Genomic DNA, 27,944 nt, shown 5'->3' with positions numbered 1-27,944 from the left:
ATACTTCATATATTTTATATAGAGAAAATATACAAGAATAATTTTTTACAATTTATTTTGAAATAATACAAGAATACAGTGTGCAAAATCATAGGAGCAACATGTAGAGACGTACATATCAGGTGCTGACATTTCTTTTGTGATTTCTTGACAGAAACACACTATTTTTAGTAATATTAAAAAGCTATGTTGTAAATGTTCACAGCAAAAGTAGCCATTAATCGAATATATATATCTGCTCTATTTTTTTTAGATAGATGGAGGGGAGGGGAAAAAAAAAGTAAAGTGCAAATATTGCACCGAAAATAAGTGCAAGGTTTGTCCCCACCATAAATGATGTCTTTATGGCAAAATAAAATCTTTTTTAAAAATACGCAGCATAGGAAAAAAAAAATTAACATTAAATGAAAGTATTACGAAAGCACCATTCCTCTTGAACAATGCAATCTCTTTGTGGGTTTCATCTTTTCCAATGCAGCTCAGGGCTTCTCACCAGCCCTTTAATTTTACTGGAGAAGGCATCACACCCAAAATAGAAATTATAAATGTGCCCACCTTCCCGTATAGACGACGATTTGCTACATATAGCGTACATTATATATACTCTTCGCTTTGCCACGTATTCTGATCATTTTTGTTGGCACCGGGCAAGCTAGAAGTTCATTCTATTTATACGTCAGAAAATTCCAGCTTGCAAAATTGGTAGTTTAATAATTACATAGTTTTGTGCAATACGTATTAATCAGCAATAAGAATTGTTCTATAAACAGATGTTACATGTTTTAAACTTCCCCCTTTTTGTGCATTTTTTTTTTCCTTAGAAAATAAAACTTTTTTTTATACAAAGCTCCTCTCTTCTTCCTACTATTCCTTAGCACCACAGATATCCGTGTTCAAGCCTATTACACCTGATAGACATATAATATAGTTTGGAAGGGGGAAAAAATATAAGGCAATTTGGTTTTTTTTTCTTTTTTCTTTTAAAGGTTGATACTTTTTAGCTTGCTTAATGCTCTACTGTAATAAGCAAAACTTCATTCCTAGTGACTCCAATGATGCCAGTGTATTTATAGTCACACCGCCACAACAAATCACGAAACCTTGATCGTGTCTTCCTCCCATCACCGTGGATTGATTAGAATTCCATCTTGATGTTACTGAGACCCCTGGGAAGGAAGACAGATGAAAAACACCTGTTAAAGACCCGGGAACTATTGTCTGTGGAAATAGGAATTAATGACTTGTTCTGGGTTCAAGTTTCATACAGGCAAAACATGAAGTGGACTTGAACACGCTGCAGTTTGGGTTCTACTCTGTTTTCCCGAAAATAAGCCCTCCCCGGATAATAAGCCCAATCGCGCTTTTGAGTGCATGTGTTAAAATAAGCCCCTCTCTGAAAATATTTAAATGCATTCGCAGCCAGTCCCCATTTCCGGGGGGGGGGGGGACATGTACCATGCGCCCCACATGCACCTGCCATCCACGCGGAACGGCCTCGCCAAGACTGCTCCTGCAAATCCTCACTATCGCGCCCCTTCTCTTAGAGGCAGCCGCAAAAAGAGCAGCAGGCCCAGAGGCGCTAGGGCTGGGCAAGAGTGTGCCAGAGACAGAACTTCCAGCCCTCTCTGGATCAGCTGGGCCACGGGCCAAGATTAAGGGGCCTCCTGCACCTCAAAAATAATAAGACCTCCTCGAAAATAAGGCCAAGTGCTTATTTCGGGGGGGTCAAAAGAAAACAAGGCCCTGTCTTATAAAACACAGTAGTACTGCTGGTTTGCTCAAGGACGCGCTTCGGGTGTGCGCACACGCATGCGCAGTAGTAAAAAACAAGATGGTGCCGCCTACAGAACCAGTTTGGGGGCGTGGCAGGCTGAGTTACTACCTATTGAGTCAAACTGGTCCAAGCCAGTGGGAACCCACGGCATCCTATCAAATTTTTTAAAACAAATGTTTATTAAATTTTAAAAAACCAACAAAATGAAAAATAAACAACCAGAACTCCTGTGGACCGAATACCGGCAGTATTTCAGACTACGGCAACTGTTCTCTGTAAGTGAGGCAAAACTTTCAGTCGGGTGGAGGTAAGAGGTGAAATTTCAACCACAGGTAGTCCTCAACTTACAACAGTTCACTTAGGTGACCGTCTGACGTTACAATGGCACTGGAAAAAGTGACCTGGCCATTCTCCACACTTAGGAGCACGGCAGCATCACCTGATTTACATTCAGATGCTTGACAACTGACCCACAGTTATGACGGTTGCAGTGACTTTTGCGACCTTCTGGCAAGCGAAGTCAATGGAGAAACCAACCATTTTACTGATTTATCAACTGCAGGGATTCACTTAACCAACGTGGCAGGAAGTCATAAAATGGGGTAAAACTTACTTAGCGAATTTCCCACTTCGCCATATCAATTGTGGTCACAAGTTGAGGGCGACCGTTATTTATAAGCCTCTCCTTGGATTTGGGTAGAATTAAAGAGACAAGTGCACTGACCAACTATGTTTAATACCTCCCCCCTTTTTTTAGCAACAGAGAAATCTAAACTTTTTTCTCAAATGTCGTCTTTACAGAAATTATAGGCTGCTGAGCTCAATGGATTAAAAAGACACTAATCTATTTTAAGTGTGGCGGGAACTTCTAGCGGAGTAAAATCCGCAGGGACTTAACTAATTTTACCTTTTTAATATATTTTAAGAGGGGAGGAGAGTGAAGACTACTATAAAATTAAGTGCAGCAAGGATCAGAATAGACCAGGCCTGTCAAATTTGTGGCCCGCAAGCCGGATGGGTCATGCACTGGCCACGCCCACACCTGGTTTAGCAAACCGGGGGGGGGGAGGATCCCAATATGTCACATGACACCACTGTGACGCTGTGAGTTTGACACCCCTGGAATAGACTCAAGTGGTCTATTATCTTGTGTGTATTCTAAAGGTAAATGTTCCCCTCGCACATAGGTGCTAGTCATTCCCGACTCTAGGGGGGTGGTGCTCTTCTCCATTTCAAAGCCGAAGAGCCAGCGCTGTCAGAAGACGTCTCCCTGGTCATGTGGCCAGCATCACTAAACACCAAAGGCGCATGGAACGCTGTTACCTTCCACCAAATGTGGTCTCTGTTTTTCTACTTGCATTTTTACATGCGTTCCAACTGCTAGGTTGGCAGAAGCTGGGACAAGGAACTGGAGCTCACTCCATTACGCGACGCTAGGGATCCGAACTGCCGAGCTTTCTAATCGACAAGCACAGTGTCTTAGCCACTGAGCCACCACGTCCCTGTGTGTTCTGGAATAACCTTAATGGTGTTACTCTTTGTCTGGGACCATCAAATGAACAGGCAAACTGGAACCACTTGAATAGAGATTTTTTTTGGGGGGGGGGGGCTCCTTCTAGAGCTGGACCTTTCATAGAAAATCCAGCTGGACTTTATTTAACAGTTTCTTTTACAACATTGGCCTCCATCTTTGTGGGCACCAGGGACCGGTTCCGTGGAGAGGAGGTGGGGGGAGGTGTTCCTGTGATTCCTGCATCCCATGGATGGGGCTTCGTTCTACAATACTCTTAAGGACCACGAAATCTAGGAAATGGCAAGAGTGGAAAAACCACATACTGAATTTGTCCGTTTCCGTTTCCAGCAATCGGGATTCAAACGTTTTTGTTCTTCAGCCAAGGCCTTGGCTTCTAACGTGTACATCCGCCTTTCCTCGTTTTTCATTTTCTTCCACCTGTCCCCGAGGATCACACTTATGGCTCTGCAGAAGAAATAGATGGGGAGAAGAAGGGTCACGCAAAGCCAGCAGCAGAATGTTAATTTCCCTATTTCCTTTGTGTGTGAGTGTGAAAGAGAGAGGGGGGGGGGGAGAGAGAGGGAAGAGAAGAGGGAATGGGATGGAATAGAATAGAACAGAATAGAATAGGAAATGGGATGGAATAGAATAGAATAGGGAATGGAATAGACTAGGGAATGGAATAGAATGGAATAGAATAGGGAATGAAATGGAATAGAATAGGGAATGGAATAGAATGGAATAGAATAGGGAATGAAATGGAATAGAATAGGGAATGGAATGGAATAGACTAGAGAATGGAATAAAATAGAATAGAATAGGGAATGGAATGGAATAGGGAATGGAATAGAATATGGAATGGAATAGGGAATGGAATGGAATGGAATAGAATAGGGAATGGAATAGAACAGAATAGGGAATGGAATGGAATAGACTAGGCAGTGGTCTCCAACCTTGGCAACTTTAAGACTTGTGGACTTCAACTCTCAGAGTTCCTCAGCCAGTTTTGCTGGCTGAGGAACTCTGGGAGTTGAAGTCCACAGGTCTTAAAGTTGCCAAGGTTGGAGACCACTGGACTAGAGAATGGAATAAAATAGAATAGAATAGGGAATGGAATGGAATTGAATAGAATAGGAAATGGAATGGAATAGAATAGATCCAGGAAAGACTTCAGCACTTATTTCTCTCCTCGGGACTTTTCTTTAACTACTCCATAATACCCTTAGCGTAAGCAGTAGTTTTCTTAACGTTTTCAATGGAATTTCTAGGACTGTTTTTTAACAGCCTTAACAAAACCGTAGAGATGTTTTTGGGGGAACATAACACACCTGTCAACATCAGTGCTCAGCTGGAATATACAGGTAGTCCTCGACTTACAACAGTTTATTCGTAGTTACAACGGTACTGAAAAAGTGACTTATGAACTTTCGCTTTTCACATTTACGACCATTGCAGCATCTCCGTAGTCATCTGATCAAAATTCAGACACTCGGCAACGGATTCATACTTCTAATGGATGCAGTGTCCTGGGTGTGTGTGTGTGTGTGTCAGGTGATCCCCTTCAGCAACCTTCTGACAAACAAAATCAATTCACTGGACAATCAGATTCACTTCACAATCGTGTTACTGGTTTGCCCCATTTTATGACCTTTCTTTGCCACAGCTGATAAAGTGAATCACTGCAATGGTTAAATTAGGAGCATGGTTGTTAAGTGAATCTGGATTCCCCATTGACTTTGCTTGTCAGAAGGGCGCAAAAGGGGATCACCTGACCACCAACACCCCGGGACACTGCGACCATCACAAGTATGAGTCAGTTGCCAAGCCTCTGAATTTTGTGACCCTGGGGACGCTGCAATGGCTATAAGTGTGAAAAATGGTCATAAGTCATTTTTTCCAGTGCTATTGTAACTTCGAACAGTCTTTAATGGAACTGTTGTAAGGGAAGGACTACCTGTGCTATTTCTGAGTTTTTTATTTAATAGTTAATCTAGAATCTAATACTGGAAATACACCTTTCATAACTCCATCCCTAAAACGTTCGGAGCCATTAAATGACAAAATCCAAGCTAAGCATGTAAGCTTGTGTAAATTGAAGTGCCTGGGTTCATTACACTTGCGTTTTGTTTTTCCTACTTGTCACATTTCAAAAATACAATACAACAGCAGAGTTGGAAGGGACCTTGGAGGTCTTCTGGTCCAACCCTCTGCCTAGGCAGGAAACCCTATACTGCTTCAGACAAATGGCTATCCAACATCTTCTTAAAGACTTCCAGTGTTGGGGCATTCACAACTTCTGGAGGCAACTTCTGTTCCACTGATTAATTGTTCTCACTGTCAGGAAATTTCTCCTTAGTTCTAAGTTGCTTCTCTCCTTGGTTAGTTTCCACCCATTGCTTCTTGTTCTACCCTCAGGTGCCTTGGAGAATAGTTTGACTCCCTCTTCTTTGTGGCAACCCCTGAGATATCAAAACACTGCTATCATGTCTCTCCTAGTCCTTCTTTTCATTAAACTAGACGTACCCAGTTCCTGCAACCGTTCTTCATATGTTTTAGCCTCCGGTCCCCTAATCCTCTTTGTTGCTCTTCTCTGCACTCTTTCTAGAGTCTCCACATTTTTTCTACATCGTGGCGACCAAAACTGAATGCAGTATTTCAGGTGTGGCTTTACCAAGGCCTTATAAAGTAGTATTAACACTTCACGTGATCTTGATTCTATCCCTCTGTTGATGCAGCCTAGAACTGTGTTGGCTGTTTTGGCAGCTGCTGCACACTACAATATGTACAATACGTAAAAGTACACATTCGGCAGCTGAAAATGATTTTTAAAAGACAATAAATAAATAAAAACAAATGTTCGCATTCATTAACAGCAGGCCAGAGGTGAACCTACATCGTCTATGTATTCAACCCCCATATTGTTAACCTTGAACTGTCGCCTCACCCATTTCTAAGAGGTTCCGTAAAGGGGGAGTGCATAAGCGCACCCCTGTGTTACTGTCCCCATTGTATTGAACTCATTTGATGTGTTCATGGCCATGTTATAATTATTTACTGTGTTTTTTGGACTATACGGCACACTGGAGTATAAGACGCACCAAGATTTTGAAGAGGTAAATTTAAAAAAAAAAAAGGTTTTGTACTCTGCAGGCCTCCCAAACCCTCTGCACGCCCCCCCCCCCTTTTTTTGTGAACAACAGGGCATGCAGAGAGTTTGAGAGGCCTGCAAAGTGCTCCTGGGGCTGGGTAGGGGCAAAAACGAGCAAATAACAGCCTCTTTTTTGCAAAAAACGGGACATGCATGGGCTTTGGGAGGCTGGTAGAGTGCTCCTGGGGGCTTGGAGGGGGCAAAAAATGGCCCATTTTTCACTCGCTTTTGCCCTCCCCAATCCCCAGGAGCACTCTACCAGCCTCCCAAACCTTCTGCACGTCTGTTTTTGCGAAGGGGGCGGGGTTTCGGGAGGCCAAAAATGCTGTATTCAGTGTATAAGACACACCCAGATTTTCTCCCTCTTTTTGGGGGAGGGGGAAAGGTGCGCCTTATACTCTGAAAAATATGGTACAATCCATCCTTGTACCAATCTCATGAGATAATGTCCGTCTCTATACTAATACTTGTTCCCTTGGGCACGTTGACAAGTAAATAATAAAATAAGATAAATAAACAAACCAGAATTGGGAGGCTCTTTACCTGTTATCTTTTCCTGGGTACATCTGAGTATATTCTACTCGGTATTTTTTGGCAAACAGCATGAAGGCGTTCATTGGTCTTTTGCATTTGTTGGGAGAAGTGGCACTAACAGTACTTGCAGTCCCTGAGTGGTGGCTTTTGCCGGATTTGCTGTACATGGAGGACGTCTGTGGGGATCGGGCGGGCCCACAGTCGGCTCTTTCAAAGTCTGGGCTCCCGGACCCCCCACAGGAGAGAGAAGCCCGCCGCTGACGAGCCATACTGCTTAACACGTAGACCGCGGAGGAGTCCATGGGTGTAAAATCGTAACTGAAAAGAAAGGTCGCTTTAGAAACCAATTCTGGGCTTACCCTCAAGTAGTGGCTAACTGTATCTCAATAGAAGGGAATGTTTGTCGCTCAGGGTTGAACTGTGGGGGTCCTTGGTGCTCTGTGGGCTTGGTGGTTCCCTTAAGGACATTTCATGAGCCAACTAGGTAACATCATCAGTGAAAGAAGGGAGTAGGGTTCTCAGAGTGCAGAAAGAGGAGGAGGAGGAGTGGGAGGACTGTGGGTTCCTTGGTGCTGTCTGAACTTGGTTGGGGTTTTTTTTTTGCAGACATTTCATGACCCAACTAGGTAGCATCATCAGTGATAGAAGGGAGTAGGGTTCACAGGGTGGTGGTGGTGGTGGTGGAGGAGGAGGAGAAGGAGGAGGAGGAAGGGGAGAAGACTGTAGGAGTCCTTGGTGCTCTCTTGGCTTGATGATTTTCTTGCAGACATTTCATAATTCAACTAGGTAGCATCATCAGTGATAGAAGGGAGTAGGGTTCACAGAGTACGGGTGGGGGTGGTGGGGGTGGAGGAGGAGGAGGAGGAGGAGGAGGAGGAGGAAGGGGAGAGGACTTTTTGGAAGACATTTCATGACCCAACTAGGTAGCATCATCAGTGATAGAAGGGAGTAGGGTTCACAGAGTGGTGGTGGTGGTGGTGGAGGAGGAGGAGGAAGGGGAGAAGACTTTTTGGAAGACATTTCATGACCCAACTAGGTAGCATCATCAGTGATAGAACGGAGTAGGGTTCACAGGGTGGTGGTGGTGGTGGTGGAGGAGGAGGAGGAGAAGGAGGAGGAGGAAGGGGAGAAGACTGTAGGAGTCCTTGGTGCTCTCTTGGCTTGATGATTTTCTTGCAGACATTTCATAATTCAACTAGGTAGCATCATCAGTGATAGAAGGGAGTAGGGTTCACAGAGTACGGGTGGGGGTGGTGGGGGGTGGAGGAGGAGGAGGAGGGAGGAGGAGGAGGAGGAGGAGGAAGGGGAGAGGACTTTTTGGAAGACATTTCATGACCCAACTAGGTAGCATCATCAGTGATAGAAGGGAGTAGGGTTCACAGAGTGGTGGTGGTGGTGGTGGTGGTGGTGGAGGAGGAGGAGGAGGAGGAAGGGGAGAAGACTGTAGGAGTCCTTGGTGCTCTCTTGGCTTGGTGATTCTCTTGCAGACATTTCAAGATTCAACTAGGTAGCATCATCAGTGATAGAAGGGAGTAGAATTCACAGGGTGGTGGTAGTGGAGGAGGAGGAGGAGGAAGAGGAGGAGGAGGGAGAGGACTGTGGGGGTGCTTGGTGCTCTCTGAGCTTGGTGATTTTCTTGCAGACATTTCATGATCCAACCAGGTAACATCATCAGTGCTAGATGGGAGTGGGTTTTGGTCTCTAGTAGCTTGCCCTGTCAGTAGTGGGAGTGTTCTTAGCGGATTAATTTCTATATAAACTGACAGTTATAAATCTGATGATGTTACCCAGCTGGGTAACGAAACGTCTGCAAAAAAACCACCAAGCTCAGAGAGCACCGTGGACCCCACACCTAACAATATAGATTTACTACTCATACTACGGTCTTTTAAGTGAAAGATTAGGTCAATTCTTGTTACCATGAAACCCAGCATTATAAAAAAAAATGCAAATGACTTTAATGTCTGATTGAATAAGCTTAAAATTAATCCTATTCTACTTTCAGAATTGTAGCTGAAGAAGTAAATAAGGTTCGCAGGAATTACTTTAAACATGTGCTTCCAACTTAGAGAATCTGTTTACACAACCTAGAATTGGTAGCCGTCCACCCTCTAGTGGAAAGAGTTTAATCAGTTTATGATTTGCAGTGATAGTAGAGGTAAAGCTAGAATGTTCAATTAAATAAATTCCGTCTAGAAATAGTATTAAAAATGTTATTACTTTAAAACATCAGGTTTTAAAAAGAGCTTAAGCATTAATTGAAATAGCTTAATTTTAGGGATGTGTGGGAATTATAATCCAATTTGTTTGCTCTTAATCAACATTTAAAAACACCTCTCCATAGGGCAAAACCAGAATTTCACATATTTGAAAGGAAAGTCAGAATTATACAGTCTCTGCTTCAAGAATTACCTTTTAAAGGTATCAAAAACACCAGAATCGTCAAAGTTTAGGGCCTCAGGGTGTCCACGAGGTAGACAGATATCACCAAGGTGCATTTCACAACATGGAATTCCATGCTGAACCACAGTTAAGCTTGGATAAAAAGAAGACCAACCTAAACCAAAAAAAAAAAAGAGAGAGAAACAATCAGATGCAATCTGGATTCCGAAAGGTTTAAAACTTAGCCAAAAGAGGAGAAAGCAGCTGAGAAATAATGTAGATCTGGCCTTGGAAATGGGAAAAATAATGAAATTTATTTATTTATTTACAGGGTCTTATTTTCTTTTGACACCCCCACCCCCGGGAAATAAGCGCTTGGCCTTATTTTCGGGGAGGTCTTATTATTTTTGAGGTGCAGGAGGTGGCGAGCGTGGTTATCTCATGGCTGTTGCTGGGTTGAAATATTTTCAGAGGGGGCTTAGTTTTGGGGGAGGGCTTATTTTAGCACACATGCTCAAAAGCCCAATTGGGCTTATTATCCGGGGAGGGCTTATTTTTGGGGAAATGGTGATTTATTTATTTATTATCCTCATCATTTAATGACCCCATAATCCCTTGCAGAGTGGAGTCGGGGTAACTGAATGGAGCTAAGTGTTTACTGGCCAGTTGTCCTTCCTGTTGCCAATACGGAGTTTTGTGCAGGACATATATTCTCATTGTGCCCAGAAAGAGAAATATCTGCCTCTACTTAGGATCGAACTCACAGCCTCCTGATTGTGAGGCGAGAGCTCCACCCCTGGGCCACCGCACCACTCCTATTTATTTCTATCCCATCTTTATTATTTTCACAAATAACTCCAGGCGGCAAAGTTATCCAATGCACCTTCCTCTTTCTATTTTCCCCACAACCACCTTGTGAGGTAGGGATTGGGTCCAAGATCACCCACTGGTTTTCACGGCTAAGGCGGGACTTGAACTCACAGTCTCCAGCTTCTAATCGGGTATCTTGACTGCTACAAATGACAATTTATTCTGAGAAACTGTAAAACTTGAAGAAAGAAACTCAAAATAACTCTGTCGTGATTTGGTCTGGTATCAAATGGCTAAGACAAAAACTCTGGCATATTTTCCAAATTCAGTACAGGTAGTCCTTGACTTACAACAGTTCATTTAGTGACCGTTGAAAGTAACCACGGCACCTGAAAAAATTGACTTATCACCCTTTCCCACAGTTGAACCATTGTAGCATCCCCGTGGTCACAAATCAAAATTCAGACACTTGGCAACTGGTTCATACTTACGACCGTTGCTGTGTCCCAAGGTCACGTGATCCCCCTTTGCAACCACCTGACAAGCAAAGTCCATGGGGAAGCAAGTTTCGCTTAACAACCGGGTTACTAACATATCCACTGCCGTGACTCACTAAACAATTATGGCAAGGACGGTCATAAAATGAGGTGAAACTCACTTAACAAATGTTTCTCTGAACAACAGAAATTTTGGCCTCAACTGTGGTCGTAAATCGAGGACCGCCTGTAATTCACAACAATAAAGAGTGTTCTTAAAAATTGTTCCTGCTTTTATTTCTTGATTGTGAATACAGGTAGTTCTCGATTTATCAACAGTTCATTTAGCGAACCTTCAAAGTTACAACGGCACTGAAAAAAGTGACTTACGACCGGCTTTCGCACGACCGTTGCAGCACCCCCATGGTCACGTGATCAAAATTCAGATGCCTGGAAACTGACTCATATTTATGACGGTTGCGGGGTCACGCAATCCCTCTTTTTGCAACCTTCCGCCAAGCAAAGTCAGTGGGGAAGCAAGACTTACTTAACAATCGTCTTACTAACTTAACAAGATTTACTTAAGAACCGTGGCAAGAAGAGTCGTAAAATGGAGCTTAACAAATGTTTTACTTAGCAACAGAAATTTTGGGCTCAGAGGTGGTTATAGGAATGTTCTTTTTTTAAAAAAAAAATCATGTACGAAGAAAAGAACATGTTTCTTTACCTTTATTTTTAACGTAGAAGGGGTGATCTAATCTGCACTCGGCAGTGAGGAAATCCTTGGCCGCTGTGCCGGGATCGAAAGTCAACTTAAGGACTGACTCGCCAAAGGAAACGCTCTCTTCATGCGATATCAGTTTCAATCCGTCAGCAGCGTAGCCCTGCAGGAACACAACCGATGTCAGAATCCCCAATGAGTCCAGCCCCATCGCTGTCTATCTGAGCCACTTCCCTGTTTCTAAAGAATTAAAAGTCTCGATCGTTACGTTTTGAAAGGGATAACGCCAGGGGTAGGTGGGCTGCTGCCAGTTCGTTGAATGTAAATTGTTCAGCGCATGCGTAGAACATGAAAAAAAGACTAAAAAACAAGCCGGCAATGTCGACTGGAGAACTGGTTCAGGGGCATGGCCAGCCTACAGTCCCTACCGGTTCAGCGACCCAGTCCCAATTTCCACTAACAGTTCGCCTGAACCAGTGCGAACTGGTAGAAACCCACTTCTGGATCACACGGCTTACTACATCAACCACAAGGGGCAGGAATCCTTACAAACTATGCTGACTACACATGAATTGGCAGTTTACAAATATACATACATACATACATACATACATACATACGTGTGTGTGTTGCATTTGTGCTGATAAACAAATAAAGGGAGACTAGTATAGATCTATTTCAAGCTATTTAGCTCTCATCAGCCAGCCATACCCTTACTGGGATTTGAACCTGTGCTGTATTACATATTAGGCAGGATAGATAGATAGATAGATAGATAGATAGATAGATAGATAGATAGATAGATAGATATAGATAGATAGATAGATAGATTAGATAGATAGATAGATGATAGATTAGATAGATAGATAGATAGATATAGATAGATAGATAGATAGATAGATAGATAGATAGATAGATAGATAATATAGATAGATAGAGATAGAGATAGAGATAGAGATAGAGAGAGAGAGAGAGAGAGAGATGCACACAGCATATTTTTTGGAGTATAAGATGCACCTTTTTCCCTCAAAAAAGAGGCTGAAAATCTGGGCGCGTTCTTATACATTGAATACAGCATTTTTGGCCTCCAAAAACCCCGCCCCTTCACCAAAATGGCCGTGCAGAGCCTTTAGGTGGCTTCCAGAGTGGTCCTGGGGGATGGGGAGGGCAGAAATGAGCTAAAAACAGGCTGTAGGAGCACTCTACAACCCTCCTAAAGGCTATTCATGCCCTTTTTTTTTTGCAAAAAACGGGCTCTTTTGGGGAGGTCTGCAGAGTGCAAAAACCTTTTTTCTTAATTTGCCTCTTCAAAATCTTGGTGCGTCCTATACTCTGAAAAATACGGTATACATTTGTAAAGTACAGACATGTGACTTATTGCCCAGCTGCTGGTCCTGGGGAAATTGCAACACTCCAGGGTGAGTAAGCAAGCAGGCCTCTTCCTATCACTTCACAATGCTATTCTCGGATGCCGTAATTTCTCTCTTACGGGAATTACTTCATGGCATTTAGTGGATTTGCATAAATGCTTTCCCTTTGCATAAATGCTTCCCGGTTGCAGGAATTGGGTTTGGCTAGTCTAGAGGAAAGAAGGACTAGGGGTGGCATGATAGCAGCATTCCAGTATTTGAGGAGCTGCCACAAAGAAGAGGGGGACGACTTATTTTCCAAAGCACTAGAAGGCAGGATGAGAATTAATAGATGAAAATGCTAACCAAGGAGAGAAGCAACTGGAATTAAGGCCAAACTTCCTAACAGGGAAAACAATTAATCAGTGGAACAGCTTGTCTTCAGAAGTTGTGGATGCTCCATCACTGGAGGTTTTTAAGAAGGGACTGTCTGAGACAATCGCTTGTCTCAGACAGTCCCTTCTTAAGCGATAATCCAGCAGGGGGCTGGACTAGAAGACCTCCAAGGCCCCTTCCAGTTCTATTCTGATTCATTTTCCTCTCCTTTAAATTGCTGTAAGAGCTTACTTTATAGACACCCAAAGAATCATCAGCTTCGTTTCTGCAGCCGGCCGATCCAGCAAAATCTTCAACATCGATCCATTCTTGATTGCGTCCTTTGTGAAAGCATAAACGTGTTCCTAATTTTTTTTTTTTTTAGGGGAGGGAAAGGAGGGAGAAAAAAAAAGAATTCAATGCAACCATAAAAGACGAACCTGAGTCTTAAACCCAGTCATGTAATGGGGAGTGTTATTTTACCTTTAAGGAAACAGTGCCAAACAGTTGGAGGCCAAGAGTGGCACCATCCCAGATCATCATCGTCTGACAATGATGACATACAGAAAATGCCAGACTCTGATTCACTGTTTGTCTGTTGAAAAAATAAAACCACAGTTTGCACGTATAGATTTCTGTGTCTGTTCACACAAAACGGTGGATTCATGTGACTCCCTGAAACAGAAAACTTTCTGGAGTTATTTTTTCTTTACTTAGCAATCTCCCAAGCTTTTCCTGCGTATTCCTAAATTTCGCATCTTCTAATTATGCTCTAAAGCCCGTGTACATTCCTTACATAAGCACGTAACATAATAATTACTAATATCAATGTATATCCTTTGTTCTCTTTTTCCTTCTTGGTTTTGTTGTTCTATTACTTTACTTCTGTTTTGTTTAAACCTCCTTTTTATTTCTTGGTTTTGAGCTTATGGTTGTGAGCCACCCAGAATAGCTCCATGGAGAGAGAAATAAATTTAATAATAATGTTGGTTGCTCCCCCCCCCCCTTTTTTTTTTAAATCTAATCCTCTGAGGTTACATTTCACTCCAATGAACAAGCAGTTGGAAGTGGAATAGAAATCCAATACATAAAAATATATATTTGCGACCTCTTATCACGATTAACTTCAGGCAGCAGTCCTAAAAGCTTACAATTAACCTGACATGACAAAGCAAGGGAGCCTTCCAATGACAGCTCATTGTTCCCAGTAAGTCCCGGTATGTTTGGCTTGGCCTAGGATCAAATGACAAGCTGTGGGTGTGGATGGATGGTCTGGAAATGAATGAGACAATCTTCCTTCCATCTGTTCGAGCTGTTTTGTCTCCTGCAACATCTCTGCTTTCCATCTAGGGAGATTCTCAAGTCATCCAAGTCATAGTTGTGTCCCAAAGGTGCTTTTTCAAAAAGCAGCTGGACTTTCTTGTTTTTCCTTGAAGACGTTTCGCTTCTGATCCAAGAAGCTTCTTCAGTTCTGACTGAAGCAGAACGTCTTCATGGAAAAACTACTGTCCAGTTGTTTTTGAAAAAGCAACTTTGGGAATGTCTGCTTTTCCCCCGCTATATTTGATCCAAGCTTCAAAGGGGACTTTTGCTAAGCTGTCACGTTTCTAATTTGTCTGAATTGCCCATTGCAGCACAAGATCTATTCCTCTAGTTGCTAAATAAATACACATATAAAGGAATAACATATAAAGTCATGCTACATAAGAGGGTTGTTTTTTTAATGTTTCTAGTGTTTGGCAACTTCAACGTAACAGAATTTTTACCCTTCGTGTCTGATCGGGTGTTTCCTCAACGTGATGCTTGGGGAAAACAGTCTCATCCGGAGAAGATTCTGGTGGTGGACGTGCATAGGAATGTAAACTTTTGCTTGTAGCTAGTAAGTGAACCGGAGATGACCTAAGAAAGGATTGTAAAACAATGTGTGAACAGGTGTGGATCAAGGAAGGGAAGAAGATACCCAAAGAATACAGCTTAGCATTTCTGTCGCAACGTGAAACCTCCTTTAGTTATTCCTTGAACACTAGGATAGGATAGAAACAGTAGAGCAGAGCAGAGTAGAAGAATGGAATGGAATAGAATAGAGAGTAGAGTAGAGTAGAGTAAGGAAAGAATGGAATGGAATAGAATAGATATGTAATGAATAGAGAAGAGAAGGGAATGGAATAGAATAGAATAGGGAATGGAATGGAATAGAATAGAATTCTTTATTGGCTAAGTGTGATTGTACACACAAGGTATTTGTCTTCAGTGCATAAACTCTCAGTGTACATAAAAGATAAAAAGATAAATCATCTTCAATCAATACTGGTGCAACATGCAATATCCACCCCCACCTCACCCCACCCCCATCATTCAGGCCTATTTTGAGCAAGAGAAAAATTTCCATAAGTGTTGCTTTTATCAATAAGACACACTCAAAATTTTAAAATTGTGACTGCTCTTCCTTTCCCATTCGGTTACAGAAAGACAAAAAGACAGGAAAGAGCCTTGTAGAGCAAATAGCTAATTATTTAATTCATTCATTCATGGAAATTACTTCTATTCTAACTAAGCGTCCCATTACGGAATCCTTGGAGCTCTCTGGGTTTGGTTGTTTCCTTTGCAGGGACTTCATTACCCAACATCTCCAGCAACAGGGAGGGAAGGGTAAATGTACGCGCCCCAGGATGTTGTAGGATCCAATCTGGGTCTCTCATCGATAGAGCCCATCCTCGGGGAGCTTCTCTCTGCCAGAGTGAATGAGGTACTAATACTCAAGATCAAGGGAGATACTAATACCACTCTATAAAGCCTTAGTAAAACCACACCTAGAGTACTGCATCCAGTTTTGGTCACACTATAAAAAAAGATGTTGAGAGTGCAGAAAAGAGCAACCAAGCGGATTAGGGGACTGGAGGCTAAAACATGCGGAGAGATTCCACCTGGAAATAAGGAGGAATTTTCTGACAGTGAGAACAATCAACCCATGGAACAGAAGTTGCCTTCAGAAGTTATGGGAGCTTCATCCCTGGAAGCTTTCAAGAAGAGACTGGGCAGCCATCTATCAGAAATGGTGTAGGGTCTCCTGCTTGGGTGAGGGGTTGGATTAGATGACATAGGTCCCTTCCAACTCTGTTAATCTGTTAAAGAGTGTGTCTGCTAAAGAGACGTTTCCTGAGGATGGGCTCCAGCACGAATCCCGAAAGCTCAGAAGACTAAATCTCTGGTCCGACCCAGATTGGATCCTGGAGCAACAGTGCTAAAGATGTAATCTACCTGGCCAGGTGATGAAGCATCTCCAAGAAAACAACCAAGCTCAAAAAACACCGACGACTCCATAGTTCCAACGCCGAGCTGGAAAGATGTGCTTTTCCTGGAACATCCCATTATCTCAAGACCAAGTATGCTAATCAACATAGCCATTTACAGAAGAGAATCAATCCTTCTTTTATGAAGAGCCAGCCACACATCGCTTCTAAGTTCCAAGAAAATAATTAACAGATCAATCTGAGCAAGGAAGTATTTTTAGTTGAGCCAAGAACAGAAGTGATTACAGATCTGTTTTGCTCCTTTTGTGTTTTGTGTGTGTGTGTGTGTTTTTTTTGTCCCAGATTGATTAAGATTTCTGGAGGGATTTCAAAGCACGCATACTTATTTATGTGACTATGGGTAGATCTTTGGGATTTAATTCTCAGCACAGCAATCTGATGTTTTCATATTCTGATCCCGTTTTAAGATCCAGGTCAAGTTATAATGTGATAACTTGTACAATTTCCTTCTTTTAATGCTTTCGTAGCTGATTTAGTTGTTTCACTGAGCTAAATAGTGTATTCTCAACTGTTCAGTAGGAATATTTTTTAAAAGGGAAGCTATTCTTCCAGTTGTCAGGCTACTAGTATCTACCCTTTTTCCCTGAAAATAAGACCTCCACAGATAATAAGCCCAATTGGGCTTTTGAGCGCATGCACTAAAATAAGCCCCTCCCAAAAATATTGCAACACAGCAGCAGCCATGAGGTGACCATATTTACCGCCTCCTGCACCCCAAAAATAGTAAGACCTCCCCGAAAATAAGGCCAAGTGCTTATTTCGGAGATCAAAAGAAAATAAGACCCTGTCTTATTTCTGGGGAAACACGGTACATTCTAGTGCTCCTTGAGTGATAGCAGAAAAAGGGGCACTTCTAATATCTATTGGCCTGACTCACTTTCTTACCCATCACACACTAATGCAGAGAAAAAGAAGGGCCCTACACATTCTCAGTAGCCTTCTTTATTTCAAGGTAATCAGCTCTGCAAGTTAGATGTGGGGAAAGTACCCCTATCTTTGTATTTGTAGTGGAAGTAGGGCAGCTCCCGAATTATGTACAGGTAGTCCTCAACTTACAACCCCAACTGAGCCCAAAATTTATGTTGCTAAGCCCGATAAAGCAAATATTGCACCCAGGTTACGACCTTTCTTGCCACCATTGTTAAGTGGATTGCTGCAATTGTTCAGTCACACGGTTGTTAAGTGGATCCGGCTTACCCCAATGAAATTGCTTGTCAGAAGGTCGCAAAAGGAGATCGCATGATCCTGGGACACTGCAACTGTCATAAATATGAGTCAGTTGCCACCTATTCTCAGTGCTGTTGTAGCTTTGAACGGTCATCAAACGAACCGTTGTAAGTCAAGGACTACCTGTACTATTTCTAACTTTTTTTATTTTAATAGAGTTTACCTATGTATGAAAAACGGTTGTAAGTCGCTATTTTCAGTGTCGTTGTAATTTCAAAGAGTCACTAAATGAACTGTAGTAAGTCAAGGACTAGCTGTATCTATATAATGATGGTTCATTACTTCCATTACACTTTGAACACTAAATTCAAATCAGAATACAAAGCTCCAACTAGAATGAAAATAATAAATCACCACTGTCCTCACATACATACATGCACACAAACAGACATATTCAGTATATAATATAAATATAAAATGAAAATGAAATGAATGAATATTCATATTCTCTCTCTCTCTCCACCTTTTAATGCAAAACAGGAATCTTGAAGCAAGCCTGCAATTTGTAGAGATAATGATGATGTTGATGATGATAATAATGATAATGATAATAATGATAATGATAATGATAATGATAATAATAATAATAATAATAATAATAATAATATCCCATACGTGTTATAAACGAGCACTGCATGAGAGGGCTTTGTGGGCTAGTGGCTATATTTGCCAGCTCCGTCAACCAGTTCACGCCATTCTCGCACAGATAAGCGCTTTCTGGACTGCTGCCTGAGGTGTGTTGGTTCCAAGAAGGCCTTGCGTATTCCTGATGTGAGACATGAGCACTTAGCTGGAAGAGGGCGGGTGGAGTAGAATCGCTGTGAACCGCCTGCAATTCAGGAAGATCATCTGCCAATGGAAAGGTACAGCGTCAAATCCATGCCAGAGAGAGCAAGAGCATTTTGGCTTCTATACCTGATATTAAGGACAATGAATCAGTGGAATGACTTGCCTGCAGAGGCTGTGGGTGCTCCAATACTGGAGGTTTTCAAGAAGAGACTGGACAACCATTTGCGTCAAATGGTATAGAGTATTCTGTTTGAATAGGGGGTTGGACTAGAAGACCTCCAAGGTCCTTTCCAATTCTGTTATACTGTCTCATAACGCTTTACAACCCTCTCTAAGCGGCTTTACAGAATCAGCCTAATGCCGCCCACAATCTGGGTCCTCATTTTACCCACTTTGGAAGGATGGAAGGCTGAGTCAACCTTGAGCCCCATCAGGATCAAACTTCTGTGGGCAGAGTTTGTCTGCAATTCTGCACTTTAATCACTTAAATCAAACTAGCCCAACACAAGAATAAGATCCTTGACCCCGGAATAAAATATTTTCTAGGGTTAGATCTTTTGAATTACTATGCTGATATCTTACCTAATTTCAGAAAGATTATGGTATCTTGTCAAGAAACCCAAACCCTGTTTCTTCTTATATAATGCCAGTATAAAAGAAGGGATATACATTCAAAACTATCTGAATTGAGCATATATTCCAAAATAGAAAAATCCAGAGCAACATACTTGGAAGAAAGAAAAACTTGGAAGAAAGAAAGATTCTACAAACGCTTCTGAAAAATATTACAGGGGCTAAATATTTCTTATTCAGGGAGAAGTATATAGCTAAAATACCATATTTCATCGTGATCTTGGATTTGAGCATTAAAAGAACTTTTAAACTTAGTTTCATCTCTTCATGAAAACTACTCAAAAATCTCAAGTAAACAGCTTCTCATTTGAATTTGCAATGCTAAGCAATGATGAACTAGAAATAAAGTTTGCATATTACCTCAATTTCACAAAACAGCCCATCTCTCTTTGTTTAGAGACGTTGTCTCAGGGAGTCAAGGTGGGACTTGGTATGAACGTTTCTTTAAGAATTTTAAATTAATTGGAATGTTTTGGCTTGGTAATCTCTGGGGTTTTGATAATCCAGTTTGAACAATCTGATCACAATATTTATTGTGTGGCATATCATGTCATATCCTCCAGCATTTCAAAAAAGCAGATAAAAAAACAAAAAATACAGGAGATATGGAAAATAACCACAAAATGTGACAATAGCCAGGCTTCAATGTGCATATTTTAACTGCCTGAAGTATTTTAGTTGTGAATAATGACTTTGGAATGAAAGGTTGCAGTGACCTATAATTTAGCAGAAAAAATGACACATTTTTTGGTCTCGGCAATATAGCAGCCAATCTCCCTGACACTGTTCTAACACAGTCACATTACCAGAAGATGATATAAGATTTTGTCCGCTTTAGGAAATCATGCTTGATTTTCAATTAGCCATTGCCACATATTCTGAGTTTTTTTAAAAAAGCTATCATACTACATGTGAATGAGATCACAACCTAAAAATAAACTACAGAAAATAATTCCTCAAGCATGCTTAATTCAGTTACTTCGGGCCTTATTTTGAGTGCGCCTGTTATTTGTTTTTTAAAGAGAACTATCAATTAGATCTCTGAAATGAAAATATTTGTGCACTCTTCCCTTAAGACTATTTGAAGAGACTATGAAGAATCTCAAGGTGAAATTTGGCACTGAATCACATAGGGCAAAAAAAGTATCACTTAGAAACAGGGAGCTCCAAACTTGGCAACTTTAAGACTTGTGGACTTCAACATCCCAGCATGTCTAGCTGAGGAATTCTGGGAGTTGAAGTCCACACGTCTAAAGTTGCCAAGTTTGGAGGTCCCCTTTGCTTAGAATATGTAGTAAAAGGTAATTTTAACTTTTAATTTATGAAACTCAATTTCAGAAACTATGAAATTATGGATCTCAACCCCTTGGAGGGTTTATGAACCTCTGTGTCCAGATTTCTTGACAGGTCTGCAAAACTGGTTTGAAGCCACTCGTTTCCGGGAGGTGATTGTTTGTTTTTATTATCCCTGGTTCTTTTTCCCACCAAGCTTTAGCCAAGACAATTATCTTGATTATAAACAATACACTCTAGCCACCATCTTAAACTCAATGTATTTTTTATCTCTTTTAAGCTACCATGTCTCACCGCCGTGGACTAGGAATAAAAAATGGGAGGCCTCCAGGGTACACAAGAATCATGAGCGACCCAGTGAAGACAGGGATGAGGTCTGTCACACACCGTATTTGTTCTGACAGAGGTTTCCCAAGAGCATGAAAAAAACTCCTTGTCCTGACAAAACCCCTTTTATTAATTTACTGTGAATTCTGCTCATTCACATCCAGCAAAGTCTTTCGAGGGAGGATTTACAGTCACAGACCTTATCTGCAACACTTGGCAAGGAGTCTCGGAGAGCCATAAACCAATTAAGCGAACTAATGTCTCCTGTAAACTCCACTCCCCTTTCGCTCCTCTTTTATTTCCTCTGGGAGGGCCATTCATTGTGTGGCCTTACCCCCAAGTGCCCCCCTGTTCTTTAGCTGTTCCCTTTGTCTGGCAATTCTGTGCATGCGCACACTGGGAACAGGCTCCAGCTGTTCGTCTGCCTCACTGATGTCTTACTTTGAAGGCAGCTGATAACTGCATACAACTCTGGCCCCTCTCTCTGCCTCCGACACAGGGCCCTCATCAGAGCCTTCCCCAGACTCCAGGACTGGCCCATCTTCCTCCGAACCTCCTCACTTCTGAATCTGCTGCCAGCTCTGCTGGCTGCTGGTGGCCACAACAATATTTCCCAAACTTCTGTCAACCTCTCTGCTGCATTTTCTATCTGCTCTTCCTGACATATTTATCCTCCACATTGCCTTTCTCTCCTTCTATACAATTTTCAGTTCTATATTCTCTGTTTCCTCTGCATTACTGTGTGGTTTGGAGGCATTTGGACAGGAAGGCTGTGCAGAGTGTGGTGAGGACACCAGAAAGAATTATTGGTAGTTCACTTCAGTTATGCAGCATCCCCATGATCCTGTGATCAAAATTCAGAGGCTTGGCAACGGGTTCGTATTTATGGCTGTTGCTGTGTCCCAGGGTCATGTGATCTCCTTTGGGCGACCTTCTGACAAGCAAAGTTGATGGGGAAAACCAGATTCACGTAACAACCAGGTTAGTAACTTATCAAATGCAGCGATAAGAATCACTAGGAAGAAAGGTCATAAAATGGGCAAATGTCTCATTTACGATAGACAGGTTGGTCTCAATTGCGGGTTGTAAGTCGAGGACTACCTGCATTGGTTTTAAAGTAGCTGTCCTTTAAAATGCAAGAATCGTGAACGGATACTTGCCAAGTTCCATATGCTCATCAGAAGATGCATATCCAGGAGAAGACGGAATATTCTCGTTACACTTCAGTAAGTCCAGTGCCTCGTTCATTCCTGACGTTCTCTTGTCCATAACCAACAGGACTTTCTGCACCGTACTAGGCATCTGGTTGGTCTTTATTTCCCAAACCATTGTAGGGCGCTTCAAATTATCTGACTGGACAAGAATTATTCACAGAATTAGCTCAAATATTGAGCAACATTTCACTCCTAAGTATTTGCCATTTTAAGAACTCTGAGGGAGGGAGGGGGGAAAGCAAGGCTAAGCACAGAGGGAAATCTTGGATGAAGAAAATCTGGGAAAGGCCACAGCTGGCAATTTAAACATAAACACACAGCAATGTTTTGCGGTAGGTCACTTTTAAGTCTTTTTTTTTCCTAGAAAAGTTATGGGCAACCAGTGAGAGCAAAAAATAAAATTGATTAGGCAGTGTTTTAATTGGGAGTTGATGGTCTCATGCGAGACTAATAATAAACAAGTAATGGTTAATTATTCTATCCATAGGATTGTTATTAAGTCCTGACCATCACACAGCAAAAAAAAAAATTCTAGTCCACAATCAGGGAAGTGACCTTCAGAACACAAATGCTTGTCCTCTCCTCATAAAATACTTAATTTATTATAGAACAGTGTATATTAATTCAAGCATGTGTAAAAAATGACGGGAAAGAGACTTAAAGCGTTTTCATTGCACTACCTCTAGAAAGTATGCCACCTCATTCTTAATTTAATTATTTTCCCATACTTCGTATTTGCTTTTTTTTTTAATAGTCAGTTTAACAGTTTATTTTAGTTTGGAAATCCTAAAATATTCAATGCACTCCGCAGTAAAGACAATAACCAGAAACATCACGGTTAGAAGATGTGACAATATCAAATAAACACAATATTTTCACAGAGATGACACTTAGCTAAACCTGCTATATAAAATGCTCAGTTTCCCACTGTTTAGAAGCCAAATGTGTGACTGTTACATAAGCAAGTCCCAGGTGATTTTAAGCAGTTGCAATGTGCTATGGTAAACTTTTAATTCGAGTAAAAATGACCAGGCTCTTTAATAACATCACATAAGACACGTAAACCAAGTACTGCAGTATCCTAAGCTGTCATGGACTGTTTGCTTATCTGCTTTAGAAATGGCCTATCAACTTATCAGAGTCTGCCATATGCCCAAAGTTACAAGCTCCTTAAGTACTTAGCAAAGCACGCTAGAAGAGCAACATACATGATACATGCTGCTGTATCTAAAAACAAATTATTGGTCATCACATGTGCCTGTATCCCCAAAATTATTCAATAGAACAAACAAATCGGAATAGATCATCTCATCCAAGGGAGGCACCATCTTGATAATCCAAGGTGAAGGCCACAGATTACTAGCTCCAGATTAGGTATGCTTCTTTTCCAAATAAGATTCAAACGAAAAATGAACTATTTTTATTAATGTTGATGGTTTTATACTTAAGATCCTTAGCATATCTATTTACAAATAAACAAACAGCTTTTCTAAAGTTTGACCTACAATTTAATTGTGATTTAAAAAAATACATAAAGAGATCAGAAGCTCAAATTCTGATTCTGTGTCTACTTTTTGACTACATTCTGCTCTTTTGATTTTATCTTTCTGGTACCTGAGTGGCATTGTTGTCGCTAAATGGCCACTGGTATTCCTTGAAGTAATTTGCTATCTTACCAGTCCAGGCATTTTAACTTGTATTCTTGTAAGATCTTCGTTTTGTGTCTTTCTTTCTGGCTTTTGGGAAAGGGAGAATGATTTATCAACATGTGATTGCATCCCAACATCATTCATGGTAGGCCGTTCTTCTCCGAGTCATTCTCAAGTCCTGATGACTGTTTTTGTTTAGATTTTTATCCTGCTTTTTTCATATACAACTCAAGGCAGCAAACATACCAAACACTCTTTCCTCTTCCTATTTGACCCATAACAACCACCCTATGAAGTGAATTGGATAGAGGACGGCTGGCTCAAAGTCACCCAGCCAGTTTTTCATGCCGAAGGCAGGATTAGAACTTGGAGTTCTCCTGGTTTGTAGGCCAACACCTTAACCAGCATTGTACAACAGACTGGCTCTTCATAGACTTTATGGAAATATCCACATACAGTAACCTTCTAAACAGCAATCCACATACAGTAACCTTCTAAACAGCAATATGGAAGTAGTTTTCTTTTTTTAAAAAAATTTCTCTAGGGCAGTGGCCCCCAATCTTTTAGGCACCAGGGACTGGTTCCATAGAGAAAGGTTTTTCTGTGGACTAGAGGGGAAATGGTTTTGCATGCTGCCTGCATCCTGTGGATGGGGCTCCACTTGATTGTGCAGTCCGATTGCTGGCATGCCATGGACAGGTGCCAGTTAATGGACCGGGGGTTGGGGACCCCTGTTCTAGCTCAGGCTCTGGGGCAGGGCGACATTATGCTTGGTTCTTGACATTTCCTTCCTTGATAGAATGCCTTTTACTTGTTTTAGTACACTGTGTGTTGCCTAGACTCTCTTGAATGATTGAGGCAACCAATAAATGGGAGGTCCCTGGTGTGCCCAGAGTATGGTTTCTTGTACACATTTCATTACCCAGCTAGGTAATATCATCAGTGTTAAAAGGGAATGAGGTTTAATGTTATTTTTATATATATGATGTGTGTGCATGCTGTCTCACGCACGCATGAGCCCACACCTACAATTCAACATATCCTGCCCTTGGACTTACTTGGACTTAATCTTCGTAAATGTCAACGTCCATAAGGCAGTGACCGTTGCATTGTGAAGGCCAGGGGCAGGACGTCACGGATTACAGCATGCCATTGATTCCGATTTAGGGCGGCTTGTTCGGCATCGGTTATTGAAAAATGGAGTGGTTGAAGATCGTGAGCCACTTGGGATATCCACGTTTTCTTTGGGGCATTTCGTGCGATTTTCCACCCATCCGGTCGCAGCGAGTTAATCGATCGGTAAGGTAATCGGCTATTGTCCATGCGGCAAATGTGTCCAAACCACCTAAGTCGTTGTCTTCTTAGGTCCTGCCCACCTGCGCATGTGATCCCCCGGCCCTCCAGAAACTGGAAATGGATCATTTCTGAACTTTCCGAACTGTTTTTAGCCCTCCCCAGACTCCGGAGGCTTTCCTGAAGCCTGAGAAGGGTAAAAATGGCCTCCTCTGGCTGAGAATCAGCTGGCAGGCATGAGCGCCGGAGCTGACGGCTTGTGTGGCGGCAATATGGCTGTGTGCCATCTGTGGCACGCGTGCCATAGGTTCGCCATCACGGGCCTATTCCGTTTCAGACAAATGTTTGTCCAATCTCTTCTGAACACACACCCCCCAGTGATGGCGCACTCAGAGCTCCTGAAGGCAACTCTTTCCACTGATTGATTGTTCTGTTAGGAATATGTCAACGAAGACTCAAACATCCAAGCAGTATATTTAACCGTCAGGAAATTTCTTCTTATTTTTAGGTTGCTTCTCTCCTTGGTTAGTTTCCATCCATTGCTCTTCGACCTGCCTTCAGGTGCTTGGGAGAATAGCTTGACATCCCCCCCCCTCTTCTTGGTGGCAGCCCCTTAGTGACATATAATGTATGTCTTTCAAAGCTATCCATCCGGGTCACTTGCTGACAGATTCAGAAATAAGTGAGGTGAGAAACACCCCAGAGAAAAAGGGGGGGTTGGCCCCCTCGCCCCATTGCTGAAAAGCAGCTGTTTAGGCTCCCACCGCAACAGACCAGAACACTTCCGCATTCCGCGCTCAACGAGGGGGGCGGGGCGAGAAAAAGACCCCGCCCCTCACGCAAGAAGCTCGCGCACCGCCTCTGGCGTCGCGCGCGTTCCATCAGAGGGGAGAGGAGGAGGACCGTTGAGGGGAGGTCACGCGCCGCAGGCGGGAGGAGCCCCGCGGCGCTGATTGGTCCCCTTCCGAGCCGAGGGGGAGGAGCCCACGGCCGGCGCTGTCACAGCCGCTCTCGCCCTCTCCCCCCCCCGCCCCTTTCTTTCCAGTCACGTGCCCGATGCCTGGCAGAGGCCCTTGTTTATAACTTTTTCCTCCCGGGAGGGGAAAGGCGCATGCGCCGAAAGGCCCCATTCATTCAGAAGTGCGTAACAACAGCGAAGAGAGGTGGTGGGGGAGGGGCGCTCGTCCCCAAGCTCGGAGGGGCCCCTTCCCTCAGCGGGAGGGCCCCCCCTCGACCAAAGTGCTCCTGAGGGGCCCAAAGAGACCTGGAAATTTGGGGAGGGGGGTGAAAAAGAGCAGGAAGAGGGACCCCCGAATTAAGTACGCCTCACAACTGAGGTAAAAAGTCGCCGTGTTGTGCTCCTTTTTGAAGAGCAACCCTCTCAAATCCTCCCAAGTCGCTCCAGGAATCCGGAGCCTTTTCATCCCCCTTTCATTTTCTCCCCCAAGCTGAAGAATGACACGGAGTCCCCCCCTTCCTTCCTCGGCAGCGTCTTCCCCTCAGTGGCAGCCCGCCGAAAAAAGGGAACTCGCCCGTTTCCTAGTTTACCCCCAACTTCCACCCGCCTCAAAACACTTCAAAACTTATGAGCTACTTACCAACCCCGTCGCCATTACAGGACTCCCTACAGCTTTTTTTTTTTCTCTCTTCCCTTCCCCTCCTCCCTCCCCGTTCGTCTCGCTCGAAATCGCCGCCCTTTTCCATCGGGCTCGGCCTCTGAATGGCTGGCGGGGACGCCCGTCGCGGGGGTTCTTCCCGCTCATTGGATAACGGCGCTGCCCGTCAGGGCCCAGCTGAAGAAAAACAAGACTTGTTTTGATGCCTTCCGCGCGCTCGATTGGCTTGCAGGGGAGCCAGTCAAGCTGAACGAGGCGTTTGATAAATGGACGTTGGCCCGCCCTCCCTGAGCCGAAGGGGGTTATGGGCGTTGTTGTTTTCTCTTCTTCAAGGAACGCCCGATACTGAGTGGAAGGACAACAACTCCCAGAAAGCTCTCGGGCATTAGTAAACAAGAATCTTAGGGACACGTGTATTTCTATCTCCAGCTGGTTGTGGCCCTCCAGGAAAAGTGGGGAATGGACGGGTTGGGTTTTAATGTTTTTGCAAACTGGGGGACTTCTCTTAATTTTGGGAAAACGTGGGGCTTGGAAAATTGCAGGATTTCAATGAGCCTGAGCCTTTGGAAAAATTTCCCTCCAGCTTCATTGTAGAATCCTATTCACCTAATCCTCGACTTATGACCACAATCAAGACCCAGGTTTCATGGCTAAGCATGGAAAGTGGGTTTTGCCCCCCCCTTTCTGGAAGAAAATATCCATCGGACTCCTGTCCCAAGTGGGGAGCAAAGACACTAGGAACATGGTAGCTGATTGGAAGATGGTTTAATGGTGAAGCACCTGTGATTCTGGGTAGTTTTTAATACAGTTTGTTCTACAGCATTTTGTAATTTAAGAGGCTTGTTTGTGTATTTTGTTATTTGATTTTAATTCGTTTGTCTAGCCCAAGGCCAGTAATGAGTTGGTTTTTTTAAAAAAAAATCTTGTTTAACAAATGTAAATTAATACTAGATGCTGGCTTCCTTGGGGTTTTAATCCTGTCTTGAATGTATAGCATTAGCATCCACCCTGCTCCTAGAAAAATGAAATATCCTGGAAAATATTGAAAAGGCAGAATATTATATTTCCCTGGATCAGAAATGGAGAAACATGTTTTTAGGCAGGAAACAAGACTCGCTCTTCATAGCCCCCACCGTTGTCAATGGGCTATTAGGGACCCTGAGCTAGTTTACATAACAAAGATAGGATTAGCCTTCTATAGAAATTCACCACATGGCATCTGGGAACTCAACCAAGCTTGGGACTCAAAAAGACATACACCTACAAAGTTAGCTAAGACCTCCCATCCCTGAGAGTATGACAACCAATCGAATACATTTCTTACACAGGAACAGGTATAAAACATAGTATAAAAACCCAGGAACTCTCAGCAAACCCCTTCTTTTCTCTCTCTTTTCTTCTTCACCCAACATCTGGAAGCATGTGATCCCCTTTTCTGTTCAGGATCTCAAACCATGTGGTCCTGTCCACCATTAAAACCATCTTTCCAAGCAGCTCCATGTTTCCAGTG

The 27,944-nt window shown here is 42.7% G+C and overlaps 1 protein-coding gene across 1 annotated transcript; it reads right to left on the bottom strand.

Moving 5' to 3' along the window:
- Window positions 1-38: 38 nt before the first annotated feature.
- On the bottom strand, window positions 39-26,487 carry HBP1 (HMG-box transcription factor 1). The gene is made up of 11 exons (XM_032221183.1): window positions 26,417-26,487; window positions 21,823-22,015; window positions 18,244-18,469; window positions 14,849-14,990; window positions 13,566-13,677; window positions 13,335-13,447; window positions 11,365-11,521; window positions 9,382-9,526; window positions 6,979-7,287; window positions 3,611-3,752; window positions 39-1,166 (listed from the first exon to the last, which is right to left on the bottom strand). Exons 1-11 carry the CDS (start codon window positions 26,429-26,431, stop codon window positions 1,155-1,157), a joined length of 1,566 nt encoding a protein of 521 aa, XP_032077074.1. The 5' UTR covers window positions 26,432-26,487; the 3' UTR covers window positions 39-1,154.
- Window positions 26,488-27,944: the final 1,457 nt, after the last annotated feature.

Source organism: Thamnophis elegans, chromosome 7 (genome assembly GCF_009769535.1).
Source record: "Thamnophis elegans isolate rThaEle1 chromosome 7, rThaEle1.pri, whole genome shotgun sequence".
NCBI classification, from domain to species: Eukaryota; Metazoa; Chordata; class Lepidosauria; order Squamata; family Colubridae; genus Thamnophis; species Thamnophis elegans.
This window is presented reverse-complemented; position numbering and strand designations above follow the sequence as displayed.